Here is a 19,631-nt window from a genome sequence, read left to right as displayed (position 1 = left end):
TTATTTAGTTTACGTTCCCTGCGGGTCTTTCGGGGTGTTACTTGCTATCAGATAATAGCTTCTCATGCTTTCGCCGAAAAGCATTTTAAAAATCTGACTTGTTGCCTGGATTCACAATGAGTGTAGCTTTAATTCAGTACCCTGCATGTGTATTTTAATGAACGTTTGAGTTTGAACGAGTGCTATTAGCATTTAGCGTAGTGCATTTGCATTTCCAGATGTCTAGATGGGACGCCTGCGTGTCGGGTAGGAGCAAGAGGTTAAGCAGCGAGTCGGAGTCAGAGGCCGAGGCTTCTCTGGTCTCTACTCCTCTCGTTACGGGGTCTGAGACGCCGAAGCTTCCCACCATTAGCTCTGACAAATTGAAAACTCTAGTCATTAAAACTAATTATCCAGCGATCATACACTGTTTACCAGGGGGCAGGGCTACCGACGTTAAGGCTAATCTGAAGATGGTGCTGGCTAAAGCAAAAACTGGCGAGTGTAGAGAGTATAGAGATATTGTTATCCACGTCGGCACCAACGATGTTAGGATGAAACAGTCAGAGATCACCAAGCGCAACATAGCTTCTGCGTGTAAATCAGCTAGAAAGATGTGTCGGCATCAAGTAATTGTCTCTGGCCCCCTCCCAGTTAGGGGGAGTGATGAGCTCTACAGCAGTCTCACAACTCAATCGCTGGTTGAAAACGGTTTTCTGCCCCTCCCAAAAGATAGAATTTGTAGATAATTGGCCTTCTTTCTGGGACTCACCCACAAACAGGACCAAGCCTGACCTGCTGAGGAGTGACGGACTCCATCCTAGCTGGAGGGGTGCTCTCATCTTATCTACCAACATAGACAGGGCTCTAACTCCTCTAGCTCCACAATGAAATAGGGTGCAGGCCAGGCAGCAGGCTGTAAGCCAGCCTGCCAGCATAGTGGAGTCTGCCACTAGCACAGTCAGTGTAGTCAGCTCAGCTATCATCATTGAGACCGTGTCTGTGCCTCAACCAAGGTTGGGCAAAACTAAACATGGCGGTGTTCGCCTTAGTAATCTCACTAGGATAAAGACCACCCCCATTCCTGTCATTATTGAAAGAGATCATGATACCTCACATCTCAAAATAGGGCTACTTAATGTTAGATCCCTTACTTCAAAGGCAATTATAGTCAATGAACTAATCACTGATCATAATCTTGATGTGATTGGCCTGACTGAAACATGGCTTAAGCCTGATGAATTCACTGTGTTAAATGAGGCCTCACCTCCTGGCTACACTAGTGACCATATCCCCCATGCATCCCGCAAAGGCGGAGGTGTTGCTAACATTTACGATAGCAAATTTCAATTTACAAAAAAGAAAAATGGCGTTTTCGTCTTTTGAGCTTCTAGTCATGAAATCTATGCAGCCTACTCAATCACTTTTTGTAGCTACTGTTTACAGGCCTCCTGGGCCATATACAGCATTCCTCACGGAGTTCCCTGAATTCCCATCGGACCTTGTAGTCATAGCAGATAATATTCTAATCTTTGGTGACTAATATTCACATGGAAAAATCCACAGACCCACTCCAAAAGGCTTTCGGAGCCATCATCGACTCAGTGGGTTTTGTCCAACATGTCTCTGGACCCACTCACTGTCACAGTCATACGCTGGACCTAGTTTTGTCCCATGGAATAAATGTTGTGGATCTTAATGTTTTTCCTCATAATCCTGGACTATCGGACCACCATTTTTTTACGTTTGCAATTGCAACAAATAATCTGCTCAGACCCCAACCAAGGAACATCAATAGCCGTGCTATAAATTCACAGACAACACAAAGATTCCTTGATGTCCTTCCAGATTCCCTCTGTCTACCCAAGGACGCCAGAGGACAAAAATCAGTTAACCACCTAAATGAGGAACTCAATTTAACCTTGCGCAATACCCTAGATGCAGTTGCACCCCTAAAAACTCAAATAAATTCTCATAAGAAACTAGCTCCCTGATACACAGAAAATACCCGAGCTCTGAAGCAACCATCCAGAAAATTGGAACGGAAATGGCGCCACACCAAACTGGAAGTCTTCCGACTAGCTTGGAAAGACAGTACCGAAGAGCCCTTACTGCTGCTCGATCATCTTATTTTTCCTAACTTAATTGAGGAAAATAAGAACAATCCAAAATTCATTTTTGATACTGTTGCAAAGCTAACTAAAAAGCAGCATTCCCCAAGAGAGGATGACTTTCACTTTAGCAGTGATAAATTCATGAACTTCTTTGAGGAAAAGATTATTATTATTAGAAAGCTAATTACGGACTCCTCTTTAAATCTGCGTATTCCTTCAAAGCTCAGTTGTCCCGAGTCTGCACAACTCTCCCAGGACCTAGAATCAAGAGAGACGCACGCTCAAGTGTTTTAGTACTATATCTCTTGACACAATGATGAAAATAATCATGGCCTCTAAACCTTCAAGCAGCATACTGGACCCTATTCCAACTAAAATACTGAAAGAGCTGCTTCCTGTGCTTGGCCCTCCTAAGTTGAACATAATAAATGGCTCTCTATCCACCGGATGTGTACCAAACTCACTAAAAGTGGCAGTAATAAAGCCTCTCTTGAAAAAGCCAAACCTTGACCCAGAAAATATAAAAAAAACTATTGGCCTATATCGAATCTTCCATTCCTCTCAAAAAATTTAGAAAAGGCTGTTGCGCAGCAAATTACTGCCTTCCTGAAGACAAACAATGTATACGAAATGCTTCAGTCTGGTTTTAGACCCCATCATAGCACTGAGACGGCACTTGTGAAGGTGGTAAATTACATTTTAATGGCATCGGACCGAGGCTCTGCATCTGTCCTCGTGCTCCTAGACCTTAGTGCTGCTTTTGATACCATCGATCACCACATTCTTTTGGAGAGATTGGAAACCCAAATTGGTCTACACTGACAAGTTCTGGCCTGGTTTAGATCTTATCTGTCAGAAAGATATCAGTTTGTCTCTGTGAATGGTTTGTCCTCTGACAAATCAACTGTAGATTTTGGTGTTCCTCAGGTTCCGTTTTAGGACCACTATTGTTTTCACTATATATTTTACCTCTTGGGGATGTTATTCGAAAACATAATGTTAACTTTCACTGCTATGCGGATGACGACACACAGCTGTACATTTTAATGAAACATGGTGAAGCCCCGAAATTGCCCTTGCTAGAAGCATGTGTTTCAGACGTAAGGAAGTGGATGGCTGCAAACTTTCTACTTTTAAACTCGGACAAAACAGAGATGCTTGTTCTAGGTCCCAAGAAACAAAGATATCTTCTGTTGAATCTGACAATTAATCTGAATGGTTGTACAGTCATCTCAAATAAAACTGAAGGACCTCGGCGTTACTCTGGACCCGGATCTCTCTTTTGAATAACATATCAAGACCATTTCTGGGACAGCTTTTTTCCCATCTACGTAACATTGCAAAAATCAGAAACTTTCTGTCCAAAAATGATGCATGGATTAATTTCTGCTTTTGTCACTTCTAGGTTAGACTACTGCAATGCTCTACTTTCCGGCTACCCGGATAAAGCACTAAATAAACATCAGTTGGTGATAAATACGGCTGCTAGAATCCTGACGAGAACCCAAAAAATTGATCATATTACTCCAGTGCTAGCCTCCCAACACTGGCTTCCTGTCAAGGCAAGGGCTGATTTCAAGGTTTTACTGCTAACCTACAAAGCATTACATGGGCTTGCTCCTACTATCTCTCTGATTTGGTCCTGCCGTACATACCTACACGTACAAGACGCAGGCCTCCTAATTGTCCCTAGAATTTCTAAGCAAACAGTTGGAGGCAGTGCTTTCTCCTATAGAGCTCCATTTTTATGGAACGGTCTGCCTACCCATGTCAGAGACGCAAACTCGGTCTCAACCTTTAAGTCTTTACTGAAGACTCATCTCTTCAGTGGGTCATATGATTGAGTGTAGTCTGGCCCAGGAGTGGGAAGGTGAACGGAAAGGCTCTGGAGCAACGAACCGCCCTTGCTGTCTCTGCCTGGCCAGTTCCCCTCTTTCCACTGGGATTCTCTGCCTCTAACCCTATTACAGGGGCTGAGTCACTGGCTTACTTGGGCTCTCTCATGCCGTCCCTGGAAGGGGTGCGTCACCTGAGTGGGTTGATTCACTGATGTGGTCATCCTGTCTGGGTTGGCGCCCCCCTTTGGGTTGTGCCATGGCGGAGATCTTTGTGGGCTATACTCAGCCTCGTCTCAGGATGGTAAGTTGGTGGTTGAACATATCCCTCTAGTGGTGTGGGGGCTGTGCTTTGGCAAAGTGGGTGGGGTTATATCCTTCCTGTTTGGCCCTGTCCGGGGGTGTCCTCGGATGGGGCCACAGTTTCTCCTGACCCCTCCTGTCTCAGCCTCCAGTATTTATGCTGCAGTAGTTTATGTGTCGGGAGGCTAGGGTCAGTTTGTTATATCTGGAGTACTTCTCCTGTCCTATTCGGTGTCCTGTGTGAATCTAAGTGTGCGTTCTCTAATTCTCTCCTTCTCTCTCTCTCTCTCTCGGAGGACCTGAGCCCTAGGACCATGCCCCAGGACTACATGACATGATGACTCCTTGCTGTCCCCAGTCCACCTGGCCGTGCTGCTGCTCCAGTTTCAACTGTTCTGCCTTATTATTATTCGACCATGCTGGTCATTTATAAACATTTGAACATCTTGGCCATGTTCTGTTATAATCTCCACCTGGCACAGCCAGAAGAGGACTGGCCACCCCACATAGGAAGTAACCTAGAGAGGAACCAGGCTAAGTGTTGGCCTTTCTAGGGAGTTTTTCCTAGCCACCATGCTTCTACACCTGCATTGCTTGCTGTTTGGGGTTTTAGGCTGGGTTTCTGTACAGCACTTTGAGATATCAGCTGATGTACGAAGGCTATATAAATAAATTTGATTTGATTTTGATTTAGCTACAGTAGGACTTCATGCAAACAAGCCATTTGCCACACTCAAAATTGCAATGATAAACAATGGGGAATTGTAGCATACTCATCCTTGTGGCGCTTGTCTGTAACCACGCTAACTGGCTAAAGTAATTCGGCCTGCTACCTTGTTTAGCCCTGGCCTACTAACTGATAGCTTGTTAGCACAGGCCTGCTAACCGTCTGAATCGCCGCGTCCCAAACACTCACTGGACCCATATTTACTTTCCCTTTTCGATTTTTAATTTGTTTATACCTTCCGGTAAACTGCCTCACCCAATGTGATACGGAATCGCCATTATTTTTTATTTTTAGAACACACTCAAGAACCTCCAGAATCTAACCAGCTAACTAGCTACAAGCTATTTAGCCATTGTTGGCCACTGCTAACTGTCTTTTAACCTGGATAACACTCGCCAGTCCAGCTTCCCTGCCCCATCCATCGCTGCCCCCCTGGACACTGATCACCTGGCTACATAGCTGATGCGTGCTAGACTGTCCATTAATCACGGTACTCCATTCTGCTTGTTTATGTTTTATCTGTCGGCCCCAGCCGCATTCAGGCTCTGTGTGTAGTTAATCCACCCCCCCTGCCAGCCTACGCCATTTTACCTGCTGTTGTTGTGCTAGCTGATTAGCTGTTGTTGTCTCACCTACTGTTTTAGCTACTGTTTTAGCTAGCTCTCCCAATTCAACACCTGTGATTACTGTATGTCTCTCTCAAATGTCAATATGCCTTGTATACTGTTGTTCAGGTTAGTTATCATTGTTTTAGTTTACAATGGAGCCCCTAGATCCACTCTTCATACCCCTGATACCTCCTTTGTCCCACCTCCCACACATGCGGTGATCTCACCCATTTACAACCAGCGGCAGGGTAGCCAAGTGGTTAGAGCGTTGGACTAGTAAACGAAAGGTTGCATGTTCGAATCCCAGAGCTGACAAGGTACAAATCTGTCATTCTGCCCCTGAACAGGCAGTTAACCCACTGTTCCTAGGCCGTCATTGAAAATAAGAATTTGTTCTTAACTGACTTGCCTAGTTAAATAAAGGTAAAAATAAAATAAAAATTAAAAAAATGTCCAGAGATACAACCTCTCTCATCATCACCCCACCACACCCCTGTCTGCGCATTATGCCCTGAATATATTCTACCATGCCCAGAAATCTGCTCCTTCCATTCTCTGTCCCCAACGCTCTTGGCGACCAGTTTTGATAGCCTTTAGCCGCACCCTCATACTACTCCTCTGTTCCGCGGGTGATGTGGAGGTAAACCCAGGCCCTGCATGTCCCCAGGCACCCTCATTTGTTGACTTCTGTGATCGAAAAAGCCATCAGAAGCCTCCTCCCTAAGTTTGTTTTACTCACTGCTTTAGCACACTCTGCTAACCCTGATGTCCTTGCCATGTCTGAATCGTGGCTCAGGAAGGCCACCAAAAATTCTGAGATTTCCATACCCAACTATAACATCTTCCGTCAAGATAGAACTGCCAAAGGGGGAGGAGTTTCAGTCTACTGCAGAGATAGCCTGCAAAGTAATGTCATACTTTCCAGGTCCATACCCAAACAGTTCGAACTTCTAATTTTAAAAATGAATCTCTCCAAAAATAAGTCTCTCACTGTTGCCACCTGCTACCAACCCCCCTCAGCACCCAGCTGTGCCCTGGACACCATTTGTGAATTGATTGCCCCCCATCTAGCTTCAGAGTTTGTTCTGTTAGGTGACCTAAACTGGGATATGCTTAACACCCCAGCAGTCCTACAATCTAAGCTAGATGCCCTCAATCTCACACAAATCATCAAGGAACCCACCAGGTACAACCCTAAATCTGTAAACAAGGGCACCCTCATAGACGTTATCCTGACCAACTGGACCTCCAAATACACCTCCGCTGTCTTCAACCAGGATCTCAGCGATCACTGCCTCATTGCCTGTATCCGCTACGGAGCCGCAGTCAAACGACCACCCCTCATCACTGTCAAACGCTCCGTAAAACACTTTTGTGAGCAGGCCTTTCTAATCGACCGGGCCCGGGTATCCTAGAAGGACATTGACCTCATCCCGTCAGTTGAGGATGCCTGGTCATTCTTTAAAAGTAACTTCCTCACCATTTTAGATAAGCATGCTCCGTTCAAAAAATACAGAACTAAGAACAGATATAGCCCTTGGTTCACTCCAGACCTGACTGCCCTCGACCAGCACAAAAACATCCTGTGGCGGACTGCAATAGCATCGAACAGTCCCCGCGATATGCAACTGTTCAGGGAAGTCAGGAACCAATACACGCAGTCAGAAAAAGCTACGGCCAGCTTCTTCAGGCAGAAGTTTGCATCCTGTAGCTCCAACTCCAAAAAGTTCTGGGACACTGAAGTCCATGGAGAACAAGAGCACCTCCTCCCAGCTACCCACTGCACTGAGGCTTGGTAACACTGTCACCACCGATAGATCCATGATTATCGAAAACTTCAACAAGCATTTCTCAACGGCTGGCTTTGCCTTCCGCCTGGCTTCTCCAACCTCGGCCAACAGCTCCGTACAAATCAGCTGGGCTTGACAATCTGGACCCTCTATTTCTGAAACTATCCGCCGCCATTGTCGCAACCCCTATTACCAGCCTGTTCAACCTCTCATATCGTCTGAGATCCCCAAGGACTGGAAAGCTGCCGCAGTCATCCCCCTCTTCAAAGGGGGAGACACCCTGGACCCAAACTGTTACAGACCTATATCTATCCTGCCCTGCCTATCTAAGGTCTTCGAAAGCCAAGTCAACAAACAGGTCACTGACCATCTCGAATCCCACCGTACCTTCTCCGCTGTGTAATCTGGTTTCCGAGCCGGTCACGGGTGCACCTCAGCCACGCTCAAGGTACTAAACGCTATCATAACCGCCATCAATAAAAGACAGTACTGTGCAGCAGTCTTCATCGACCTTGCCAATGCTTTCGACTAGGTCAATCACCATATTCTTATCGGCAGACTCAGTAGCCTCGGTTTTTCAGATGACTGCCTTGCCTGGTTCACCAATTACTTTGCAGACAGAGTTCAGTGTGTCAACTCGGGAGGGCATGCTGTCCGGTCCTCTGGAAGTCTCTGTGGGGGTGCCACAGGGTTCAATCCTCGGGCCGACTCTTTTCTGTATATATCAATGATGTTGCTCTTGCTGCGGGCGATTCCCTGATCCACCTCTACGCAGACGACACCATTCTATATACTTCCGGCCCGTCCTTGGACACTGTGCTATCTAACCTCCAAACGAGCTTCAATGCCATACAACACTCCTTCCGTGGCCTCCAACTGCTCTTAAACGCTAGTAAAACCAAATGCATGCTTTTCAACCATTCGCTGCCTGCACCCGCACGCCTGACCAGCATCACCACCCTGGATGGTTCCAACCGTGAATATGTGGACATCTATAAGTACCTAGGTGTCTGTAAACTCTCCTTCCAGACTCATATCAAACATCTCCAATCGAAAATCAAATCAAGAGTTGGCTTTCTATTCCGCAACAAAGCCTCCTTCACTCACGCCGCCAAACATACCCTAGTAAAACTGACTATCCTACCGATCCTCGACTTCGGCGATGTCATCTACAAAATTGCTTCCCACACTCTACTCAGCAAACTGGATGCAGTTTATCACTATGCCATCCGTTTTTTCACTAAAGCACCTTATACCACCCACCACTGCGACTTGTACGCTCTAGTCGGCTGGCCCTCGCTACATATTCGTCGCCAGACCCACTGGCTCCAGGTCATCTACAAGTCCATTTTAGGTAAAGCTCCTCCTTATCTCAGTTCACTGGTCACGATGGCAACACCCATCCATAGCACGCGCTCCAGCAGGTGTATCTCACTGATCATCCCTAAAGCCAACACCTCATTTGGCCGCCTTTCGTTCCAGTTCTCTGCTGTCTGTGACTGGAACGAATTGCAAAAATCGCTGAAGTTGGAGACTTTTATCTCCCTCACCAACTTCAAACATCTGCTATCTGAGCAGCTAACCGATCGCTGCAGCTGTACATAGTCTATCGGCAAATAGCCCACCCATTTTTACCTACCTCATTCCCATACTGTTTTTATTTATTTACTTTTCTGCTCTTTTGCACACCAATATCTCTACCTGCACATGACCATCTGATAATTTATCACTCCAGTGTTAATCTGCAAAATTGTAATTATTTGCCTACCTCCTCATGCCTTTTGCACACAATGTATATAGACTCCACTTTGTTTCCCTATTGTGTTATTGACTTGTTAATTGTTTACTCCATGTGTAAATCTGTGTTGTCTGCTCACACTGCTATGCTTTATCTTGGCCAGGTCGCAGTTGCAAATGAGAACTTGTTCTCAACTAGCCTACCTGGTTAAATAAAGGTGAAATATATATTTTTTTTTAAAGTTGGCTTGCTCGCTACTTCCAGACACAAATGAGAGAACACCACACTCGGTTAGGCTGACCAGTTAGGCTGTTTACATGTTGTTATCTAGAGCGTTCCTGACTATCTAACTTTTTTGGCCCATGTTTACTGACACAGTCCATATTCAGCCGGTGTTGAACGTTCATGAATTCATCAGCTATTAGTCTTACTCAGACGAGAGTGCTCTGAAATCGGAGTAGATCGCCAGAATGAATTTGTGAACAAGAGATATGGTAACAGGATAAAAATAATTGAAGTTCTTGCTAGCTACTGTAACCAAATGACACTTGCATGTCTAGCTGTGTATAGCCACCAAAAAAACGATATTAGGGGAAATACTCACTCACCCACTCCTCCAATGACATGACATTGGCCCCCAGAGCCTCAAAAGGTTCTACAGCTGCACCATCAAGAGCATCACCGCCTGGTATGGCAACTGCTCGGCACCTACAAAGGGTAGTGCCAACGGCCCAGTAAATCACAGGGGCCAAGCTTCCTTGCAATCCAGGACCTATATAATAGGTGGTGTCAGAGGAAAGCCCATAAAATTGTCAGACACTCCAGTCACGCAAGTTAGACAGTTCTCTTTGCTACCGGAGCGCCAAGTCTAGGACCAAATGGCTCCTCAACAGCTTCTACCCCCAAGCCATTGGACTGCTGAACAATTTATGAAATCGCCACTGGACAATTTACATTGCCCCCTTCCTATTTGAACACTGCTGCTACTCGCTGTTTGTTACCTATGCATAGTCACTTCACCCCCACCTACAGATTACCTCAACAAGCCTATACCCCCACACACTAACGCGGTACTGGTGCCCCCTGTATATAGCCTTGTTATTGTTATTCTTATTGTGTTCCATTTTATTTTAGTCTACTTGGTAAATATTTTATTTTGGTTAAGGGCTTATAAGTAAACATTTCACAGTAAAGTCTACACTCATTGTATTCGGCGCATGTGACAAAAAAAGTTTGATTTGACATCCTCCTAGCAGCTAGCTAGATAACGTTAGGCTCTGTGTTTTTAGCTTACTACATAAAGTTGAAGTCGAAAGTTTACATACACCCAGGATGGAGTCATTAAAACTTGTTTTTCAACCACTTCACACATTTCTTGTTAACAAACTAACGTTTTGGCAAGTCGGTTAGGGCATCTACTTTGTGCATGACACAAGTAATTTTTCCAACAATTGTTTACAGACCGATTATTTCACTGTGTCACAATTCAAGTGGGTCAGAAGTTTACATACACGAAGTTGACTGTGCCTTTAAACAGCTTGGAAAATTCCAGAAAATGATGTCATGGCTTTAGAAGAATCTGATAGGCTAATTGACATAATTTGAGTCAATTGGAGGTGTACCTGTGGATGTATTTCAAGGCCTACCTTCAAACTCAGTGCCTCTTTGTTTGACGTCATGGGAAAATCAAAACTACATTTAACATTTACATTTAAGTCATTTAGCAGACGCTCTTATCCAGAGCGACTTACAAATTGGTGCATTCACCTTATGACATCCAGTGGAACAGTCACTTTACAATAGTGCATCTAAATCTTAAAGGGGAAGGGGGGTGAGAGGGATTACTTATCCTATCCTAGGTATTCCTTAAAGAGGTGGGGTTTCAGGTGTCTCCAGAAGGTGGTGATTGACTCCGCTGTCCTGGCGTCGTGAGGGAGTTTGTTCCACCATTGGGGGGCCAGAGCACCGAACAGTTTTGACTGGGCTGAGCGGGAGCTGTACTTCCTCAGTGGTAGGGAGGCGAGCAGGCCAGAGGTGGATGAACGCAGTGCCCTTGTTTGGGTGTAGGGCCTGATCAGAGCCTGGAGGTACTGAGGTGCCGTTCCCCTCACAGCTCCGTAGGCAAGCACCATGGTCTTGTAGCGGATGCGAGCTTCAACTGGAAGCCAGTGGAGAGAACGGAGGAGCGGGGTGACGTGAGAGAACTTGGGAAGGTTGAACACCAGACGAGCTGCGGCGTTCTGGATGAGTTGAAGGGGTTTAATGGCACAGGCAGGGAGCCCAGCCAACAGCGAGTTGCAGTAATCCAGACAGGATATGACAAGTGCCTGGATTAGGACCTGCACCGCTTCCTGTGTGAGGCAGGGTCGTACTCTGCGGATGTTGTAGAGCATGAACCTACAGGAACGGGCCACCGCCTTGATGTTGGTTGAGAACGACAGGGTGTTGTCCAGGATCACGCCAAGGTTCTTAGCGCTCTGGGAGGAGGACACAATGGAGTTGTCAACCGTGATGGCGAGATCATGGAACGGGCAGTCCTTCCCCGGGAGGAAGAGCAGCTCCGTCTTGCCGAGGTTCAGCTTAAGGTGGTGATCCGTCATCCACACTGATATGTCTGCCAGACATGCAGAGATGCGATTCGCCACCTGGTCATCAGAAGGGGGAAAGGAGAAGATTAATTGTGTGTCGTCTGCATAGCAATGATAGGAGAGACCATGTGAGGTTATGACAGAGCCAAGTGTCTTGGTGTATAGCGAGAATAGGAGAGGGCCTAGAACAGAGCCCTGGGGGACACCAGTGGTGAGAGCGCGTGGTGAGGAGACAGATTCTCGCCACGCCACCTGGTAGGAGCGACCTGTCAGGTAGGACGCAATCCATGCGTGGGCCGCGCCAGAGATGCCCAACTCGGAGAGGGTGGAGAGGAGGATCTGATGGTTCACAGTATCGAAGGCAGCCGATAGATCTAGAAGGATGAGAGCAGAGGAGAGAGAGTTAGCTTTATCAGTGCGGAGCACCTCCGTGATACAGAGGAGAGCAGTCTCAGTTGAATGACTAGTCTTGAAACCTGACTGATTTGGATCAAGAAGGTCATTCAGAGAGAGATAGCGGGAGAGCTGGCCAAGGACGGCACGTTCAAGAGTTTTGGAGAGAAAAGAAAGAAGGGATACTGGTCTGTAATTGTTGACATCGGAGGGATCGAGTGTAGGTTTTTTCAGAAGGGGTGCAACTCTCGCTCTCTTGAAGACGGAAGGGACGTAGCCAGCGGTCAGGGATGAGTTGATGAGCGAGGTGAGGTAAGGGAGAAGGTCTCCGGAAATGGTCTGGAGAAGAGAGGAGGGGATAGGGTCAAGCGGGCAGGTTGTTGGGCGGCCGGCCGTCACAAGACACGAGATTTCATCTGGAGAGAGAGGGGAGAAAGAGGTCAGAGCACAGGGTAGGGCAGTGTGAGCAGAACCAGCGGTGTCGTTTGACTTAGAAAACGAGGATCGGATGTCGTCGACCTTCTTTTCAAAATGGTTGACGAAGTCATCTGCAGAGAGGGAGGAGGGGGGGGGGGGATTCAGGAGGGAGGAGAAGGTGGCAAAGAGCTTCCTAGGGTTAGAGGCAGATGCTTGGAATTTAGAGTGGTAGAAAGTGGCTTTAGCAGCAGAGACAGAGGAGGAAAATGTAGAGAGGAGGGAGTGAAAGGATGCCAGGTCCGCAGGGAGGCGAGTTTTCCTCCATTTCCGCTCGGCTGCCCGGAGCCCTGTTCTGAGAGCTCGCAATGAGTCGTCGAGCCACGGAGCGGGAGGGGAGGACCGAGCCGGCCTGGAGGATAGGGGACATAGAGAGTCAAAGGATGCGGAAAGGGAGGAGAGGAGGGTTGAGGAGGAAGAATCAGGAGATAGGTTGGAGAAGGTTTGAGCAGAGGGAAGAGATGATAGGATGGAAGAGGAGAGAGTAGCGGGGGAGAGAGAGCGAAGGTTGGGACGGCGCGATACCATCCGAGTAGGGGCAGTGTGGGAAGTGTTGGATGAGAGCGAGAGGGAAAAGGATACAAGGTAGTGGTCGGAGACTTGGAGGGGAGTTGCAATGAGGTTAGTGGAAGAACAGCATCTAGTAAAGATGAGGTCGAGTGTATTGCCTGCCTTGTGAGTAGGGTGAGGTGAGAGGGTGAGGTCAAAAGAGGAGAGGAGTGGAAAGAAGGAGGCAGAGAGGAATGAGTCAAAGGTAGACGTGGGGAGGTTAAAGTCGCCCAGAACTGTGAGAGGTGAGCCGTCCTCAGGAAAGGAGCTTATCAAGGCATCAAGCTCATTGATGAACTCTCCGAGGGAACCTGGAGGGCGATAAATGTTAAGGATGTTAAGCTTGAAAGGGCTGGTAACTGTGACAGCATGGAATTCAAAGGAGGCAATAGACAGATGGGTAAGGGGAGAAAGAGAGAATGACCACTTGGGAGAGATGAGGATCCCGGTGCCACCACCCCGCTGACCAGAAGCTCTCGGGGTGTGCGAGAACACGTGGGCGGACGAAGAGAGAGCAGTAGGAGTAGCAGTGTTGTCTGTGGTGATCCATGTTTCCGTCAGTGCCAAGAAGTCGAGGGACTGGAGGGAGGCATAGGCTGAGATGAACTCTGCCTTGTTGGCCTCAGATCGGCAGTTCCAGAGGCTACCGGAGAGGGTGGCCGCGGCTACGTGGTGCGGAGCGTTTGTATGGTCTGTGCAGAGAGGAGAGAACAGGGATAGACAGACACATAGTTGACAGGCTACAGAAGAGGCTACGCTAATGCAAAGGAGATTGGAATGACAAGTGGACTACTACACGTCTCGAATGTTCAGAAAGTTAAGCTTACGTAGCAAGAATCTTATTGACTAAAATGATTAAAATGATACAGTACTGCTGAAGTAGGCTAGCTGGCAGTGGGTGCGTTGTTGACACTACACTAATCAAGTCGTTCCGTTGAGTGTAATAGTTTCGACAGTGCTGCTATTCGGGGGCTAGCTGGCTAGCTAGCAGTGTTGTTTACGTTACGTTGCGTTAAAAGAACGACAATAGCTGGCTAGCTAACCTAGAAAATCGCTCTAGACTACACAATTATCTTTGATACACAGACGGCTATGTAGCTAGCTACGATCAAACAAATCAAACCGTTGTACTGTAATGAAATGAAATGCAAATGTGATACTACCTGTGTATGCGACCGGGTTGTTGAGTCTATTCGGTAGACGTTGGCTAGCTGTTGGCTAGCTGTCGGCTAGCTGTTGGCTAGCTGTCGGCTAGCTGTTGGCTAGCTAGCAGAGTCTCCTACGTTAAGGACGACAAATAGCTGGCTAGCTAACCTCGGTAAATTAAGATAATCACTCTAAGACTACACACTCTAAACTACACAATTATCTTGGATACGAAGACAGCAAAGACAGCTATGTAGCTAGCTAACACTACACTAATCAAGTCGTTCAGTTGAGTGTAATAGTTTCTCCAGTGCAGCTAATCAGTGGACGTTAGCTAGCTACGTTAGGACGGCGAAATACGATAATTACGCAATTATCTTTGATACAAAGACGGCTATGTAGCTAGCTAAGAAGAAATTGCTAAGATTAGACAAATCAAACCGTTGTGCTATAATGAAATGTAATGAAAAAGTTATACTACCTGCGAAGCGAAGTGCCGATGCGACCGCTCGCTCCAACCCGAAACATCAACAATTACAACTAATCAGCCAAGACCTCAGTCAAAAAATTGTGGACCTCCACAATTCAGGTTCATCCTTGGGAGCAATTTCCAAATGCCTGAAGGTACCACATTCATCTGTACAAACAATAGTACACAAGATTAAACACCATGGGACCACACAGCCACCATACTGCTCAGGAAGGAGAAGCGTTCCGTCTCCTAGAGATGAATGTACTTTGGTGCAAAAAGTGCAACTCAATCCCAGAACAACAGCAAAGGACCTTGTGAAGATGCTGGAGGAAACAAGTACAAACGTATCTATAGCCACAGTAAAACGTGTCCTATAATCGACAACCTGAAAGGCTGCTCAGCAAGGAAGAAGCAAGGAAGAAGCCACTGCTCCAAAACCGCCATAAAAAAGCCAACAACTGCACATGGGGACAAAGATTGCACTTTTTGGAGAAATGTCCTCTGGTCTGATGAAACAAAAATCAGAACTGTTTGGCCATAATGACCATGGTTATGTTTGGAGGAAAAGGGGGGAGGCTTGCAAGCCGAACAACACCATCCCAACCGTGAAGCACGGGGGTGGCAGCATCATTTTGTGGGGGTGCTAATGATGTAGTAGGGTCTGGTGCACTTCACAAAATAGATGGCATCACGAGGGAGCAAAATTATATGGATATATTGAAGCAACACCTCAAGACATCAGTCAGGAAGTTAAAGCTTGGTCGCAAATGGGTCTTCCAAATGGACAATGACCCCAAGCATACTTCCAATGTTGTGGCAAAATGGCTTAAGAACAACAAAGTCAAGGTATTGGAGTGGCTATCACAAAGCCCTGCCCTCAATCCCGTAGAAAATTTGTGGACAGAACTGAAAAAGCGTGTGTGAGCTAGGAGGCCGACAAACCTGACTCAGTTACACCAGCTCTGTCAGGAGGAATGGGCCAAAACTCACCCAACTTATTGTGGGGAGCTTGTGGAAGGCTACCCGAAACATTTGACCCAAGTTAAAAAATGTAAATGTACGTAAACTTCTGACCCACTGGGAATGTGATGAAAGAAATTAAAGCTGAAATAAATCACTCTTATTCTGACATTTCATATTCTTAAAATAAAGTGGCGATCCAACCTCAACGAAGACGGGGAATTTTTACTAGCATTAAATGACAGGAATTTACATTTTAATTGACATTTAAATGTATTTGGCTAAGGTTTATGTAAACTTCCGATTTCAACTGTAAATAGATACTCTTGCATATTATCCACATTATGACTGATGTGTGTTGCTAGAGTTTGATTGTAATTGTCATTCCCAGCCTTAGTTAAATTTGTCAGTTTTTGTCCAAAATATTGAGTAATGGAAACTGAAACCGTGCATCCCGAATGGAGGCAGCAAACAATGTACAAGGCCAGCTGTGATTTACATGCTAAGAGCAATATTTTTGGACTACCAAGAAATGTATAGGTGAATTATATTAAATCATGTATTGAACTGCATTCATCTATTATGTCATCAATGTGCGAGTGTACATCATGGAATGTAGACTCAAATGGAACCTACTTTTTAAAACCCCTTAAAGTTGGTTTTGAAGCATAAATTGGGAATTTGATATTCATATCTGAATAGTAGTTCAAATGCTGTCAGTAACACTTTAAAGGGACAGTTCACTCCAAAACCAAAGTGTCCGATGTTTTCAGACTAAAAGTGGTTAGATGTTGATAAATCCACATCCCACCTGTTGTTGCAATCCAAAATGAAAAGATAAGCACTGTTTATTTGGTGCTCATCTTTTTAAACACATTTGTGTATGAGGGCATAGACTGAATCAAAGCAACCAAAGGCATGTGATGTGGGGACATTAAACTACCTTTAAGGACAGAAAAACATACATTTTCCTTTAATATCTGCTTTCATAGAGATATGGGACAGTACTTTGGTGCTGTATTTCTCCAGATTCACTTTTCACTCAGTTGTTGAGCCCATGAAGCAAAAATCCAGGGAAATGTGGACATGCAAACAATGTATAAACTTTAGGAACTCCACACCTCCGAGTCTTTACATGTAATCGCTAAGCTATTGGCATGAATCCAGTGTCTAAATATTTCTGTGTGTGTACCAAACAAGACAGACGCATGCAATTTTCAACAAGGTCAATAACAGCAACAAACTTGACATGCCACACGCGTGAGACCAATTCGAAAGAAGGAAAAGTGGGTTATTTTCTGTTTAGGCATTTAAAATAAAACACTCAAGATGAATCAACATGACCTCTAGAACAGGGATCATCAATTAGATTTAGCCGAGGGCCAATTGTTTCTCAAGCGGATGGTCAAGGGGTCGGAACATAATTACAAATAACTATAAAACAGATCTAATATGACTAAAACATAACTTCAAACCTTGCTTACATGCATACATATTATGTGTGGAAAGACTTGCAAAATTAAAATCTCTTGGAGCTGATTTGATGGTGTTTTAACAGTCTTAAGTCAAAAAAAAAATATTTTACAAAATTATTACTTTTAGTTTTCGTTGTCGTAAACCATTTGATTATCTGTTCCAATTGTCTGTTGTGGGGAATCTATACCGAACAAAAATATAAAAAACTCAACATGCAACATTTTCAATGATTTTACTGAGTTACAGTTCAATAAAAGAAAATCAGTCAATTGAAATGAATTTGTTAGGCCCTAATCTATGGATTTCACATGACTGGGCAAGGGTGCAGCCATGGTTGGGCCTGGGAGGGCATAGGCCCAGACACTGGGGAGCCAGGCCCAGCCAATCAGAATGAGTTTTTCTCCACAAAAGGGCTTTTATTACAGACAGAAAAACTCCTCAGTTTCATTAGCTGCCCGTGTGGCTGGTATCAGATGATCCCGAAGTTGAAGAAACCGGATGTGGAGGTCCTGAGCTGGCGTGGTTTCATGTGCGGTTGTGAGGCAGGTTGGACGTACTGCCAAATTCTCCAAAACAACATTGGCCTATGGTAGATAAATTAATACTCTGGCAACAGATTTGGTGAAACATTCCTGCAGTCAGCATGCCAATTGCACACTACCCCAAAACTTGGAGATATTGGTGGCATTGTGTTGTGTAGAAAACTGTACATGTTAGTGGCCTTGTATTGTCCCCAGCACAAGGTGCAGCTGCGTAATGATCATGCTGTTTAATCAGCTTCTTAATATGCCACACCTGTCAGGTGGATGGATTATCTTGGCAAAGGAGAAATGCTCACTAACATGGATGTAAACAAATTTGTGCACAAAATTTGAGGGAAATAAGCTTTTTGTACATATGACACAATTTTCGGGATCTTTTATTTCAGCTCATGAAACCAACACTTCACATGTTGCATTTATATTTTGGTTCAGTATAAGTATCTTTAGCCACATTTAAATTGAAAACAGACTCTGGTTACGCCTGGGCTAATCTTTGTCTAAGTAATCAGTCTTAAATGAAAAGGAATCCAACAAAAGACCAAATTGCTAAATGACAGTGACAAATCTGTTGCCAGAGTATTAATTTGTCACCAAAGCCCCATATACTACCCACCATTGCGACCTGTACGCTCTCGTTGGCTGGCCCTCGCTTCATACTCGTCGCCAAACCCACTGGCTCCATGTCATCTACAAGACCCTGCTAGGTAAAGTCCCCCCTTATCTCAGCTCGCTGGTCACCATAGCATCTCCCACCTGTAGCACACGCTCCAGCAGGTATATCTCTCTAGTCACCCCCAAAACCAATTCTTTCTTTGGCCGCCTCTCCTTCCAGTTCTATGCTGCCAATGACTGGAACGAACTACAAAAATCTCTGAAACTGGAAACACTTATCTCCCTCACTAGCTTTAAGCACCAACTGTCAGAGCAGCTCACAGATTACTGCACCTGTACATAGCCCACCTATAATTTAGCCCAAACAACTACCTCTTTCCCAACTGTATTTAATTAATTAATTTATTTTACTCCTTTGCACCCCATTATTTTTATTTCTACTTTGCACATTCTTCCATTGCAAAACTACCATTCCAGTGTTTTGCTTGCTATATTGTATTTACTTTGCCACCATGGCCTTTTTTGCCTTTACCTCCCTTCTCACCTCATTTGCTCACATTGTATATAGACTTGTTTATACTGTATTATTGACTGTATGTTTGTTTTACTCCATGTGTAACTCTGTGTCGTTGTATCTGTCAAACTGCTTTGCTTTATCTTGACCAGGTCGCAATTGTAAATGAGAACTTGTTCTCAACATGCCCACCTGGTTAAATAAAGGTGAAATAAATAAAAAAAAAAAATAAATAAAAAAATCATAATGGAGGAAACGTACCTCTCGTCCTGTCAGTATATGCCGGGCCAGCTTGACTTTGGCGAAGTTCCCCTTGCCAATGGTCTTGAGCAGCCGGTAGTTCCCGATGTGTGGCTGCTCCTCCGTCGTGGACGCCACAGAGTTCCGACATCTCGGCAGGCTGTGTCGACTTCCCGACTTGGCCGGCGGGGCCGGGGGCTCCTGGTAGGCCTCCACAGAAGTGTGCTGTAAGAATGTGACATGTGTGGAGATGAACAACGTGTCGGTTTAAAAAATACATTTTTTAATTGAACAGATAAAGGATCAGTGTGGAACGATAGAGAGGTTGTCAAAGTCACAAAGCTAAACATCTAGCGAGAGTCTATCTGCTACATGACCCAGGGTTCCATCCATTAAAAGTACGTCAGATTTTAAAAAACTAATCACGACAGGCCTGATGGAAACAGCAAATGTCCTGTAAAGTTTTTCAAATGTCGGAACGACCGATTTTTACCTTGTCAGCTTGGGGATTTGTTTTTGCAACCTTCCGGTTACTAGTCCAACGCTCTAACCACCTGCCTTACATTGCACT

The 19,631-nt window shown here is 45.3% G+C and overlaps 1 protein-coding gene across 6 annotated transcripts in view; it reads right to left on the bottom strand.

Moving 5' to 3' along the window:
- Positions 1–19,631, bottom strand: part of LOC124015325 (serine/threonine-protein kinase MARK1-like) — a 101,373-nt gene that overhangs the window by 63,589 nt on the left and 18,153 nt on the right. For all 6 annotated transcript variants that reach the window (XM_046330497.1, XM_046330499.1, XM_046330500.1 and 3 more), the window contains exon 2: positions 19,082–19,285. In XM_046330497.1, coding sequence (XP_046186453.1) covers positions 19,082–19,285 — 204 coding nt within the window. The remainder of the gene's footprint in view (positions 1–19,081; positions 19,286–19,631) is intronic.

Source organism: Oncorhynchus gorbuscha, linkage group LG26 (genome assembly GCF_021184085.1).
Source record: "Oncorhynchus gorbuscha isolate QuinsamMale2020 ecotype Even-year linkage group LG26, OgorEven_v1.0, whole genome shotgun sequence".
NCBI lineage: Eukaryota > Metazoa > Chordata > Actinopteri > Salmoniformes > Salmonidae > Oncorhynchus > Oncorhynchus gorbuscha.
Note: the sequence above shows the minus strand (reverse complement) of the source record. Positions and strands in the feature narration are given on the sequence as shown.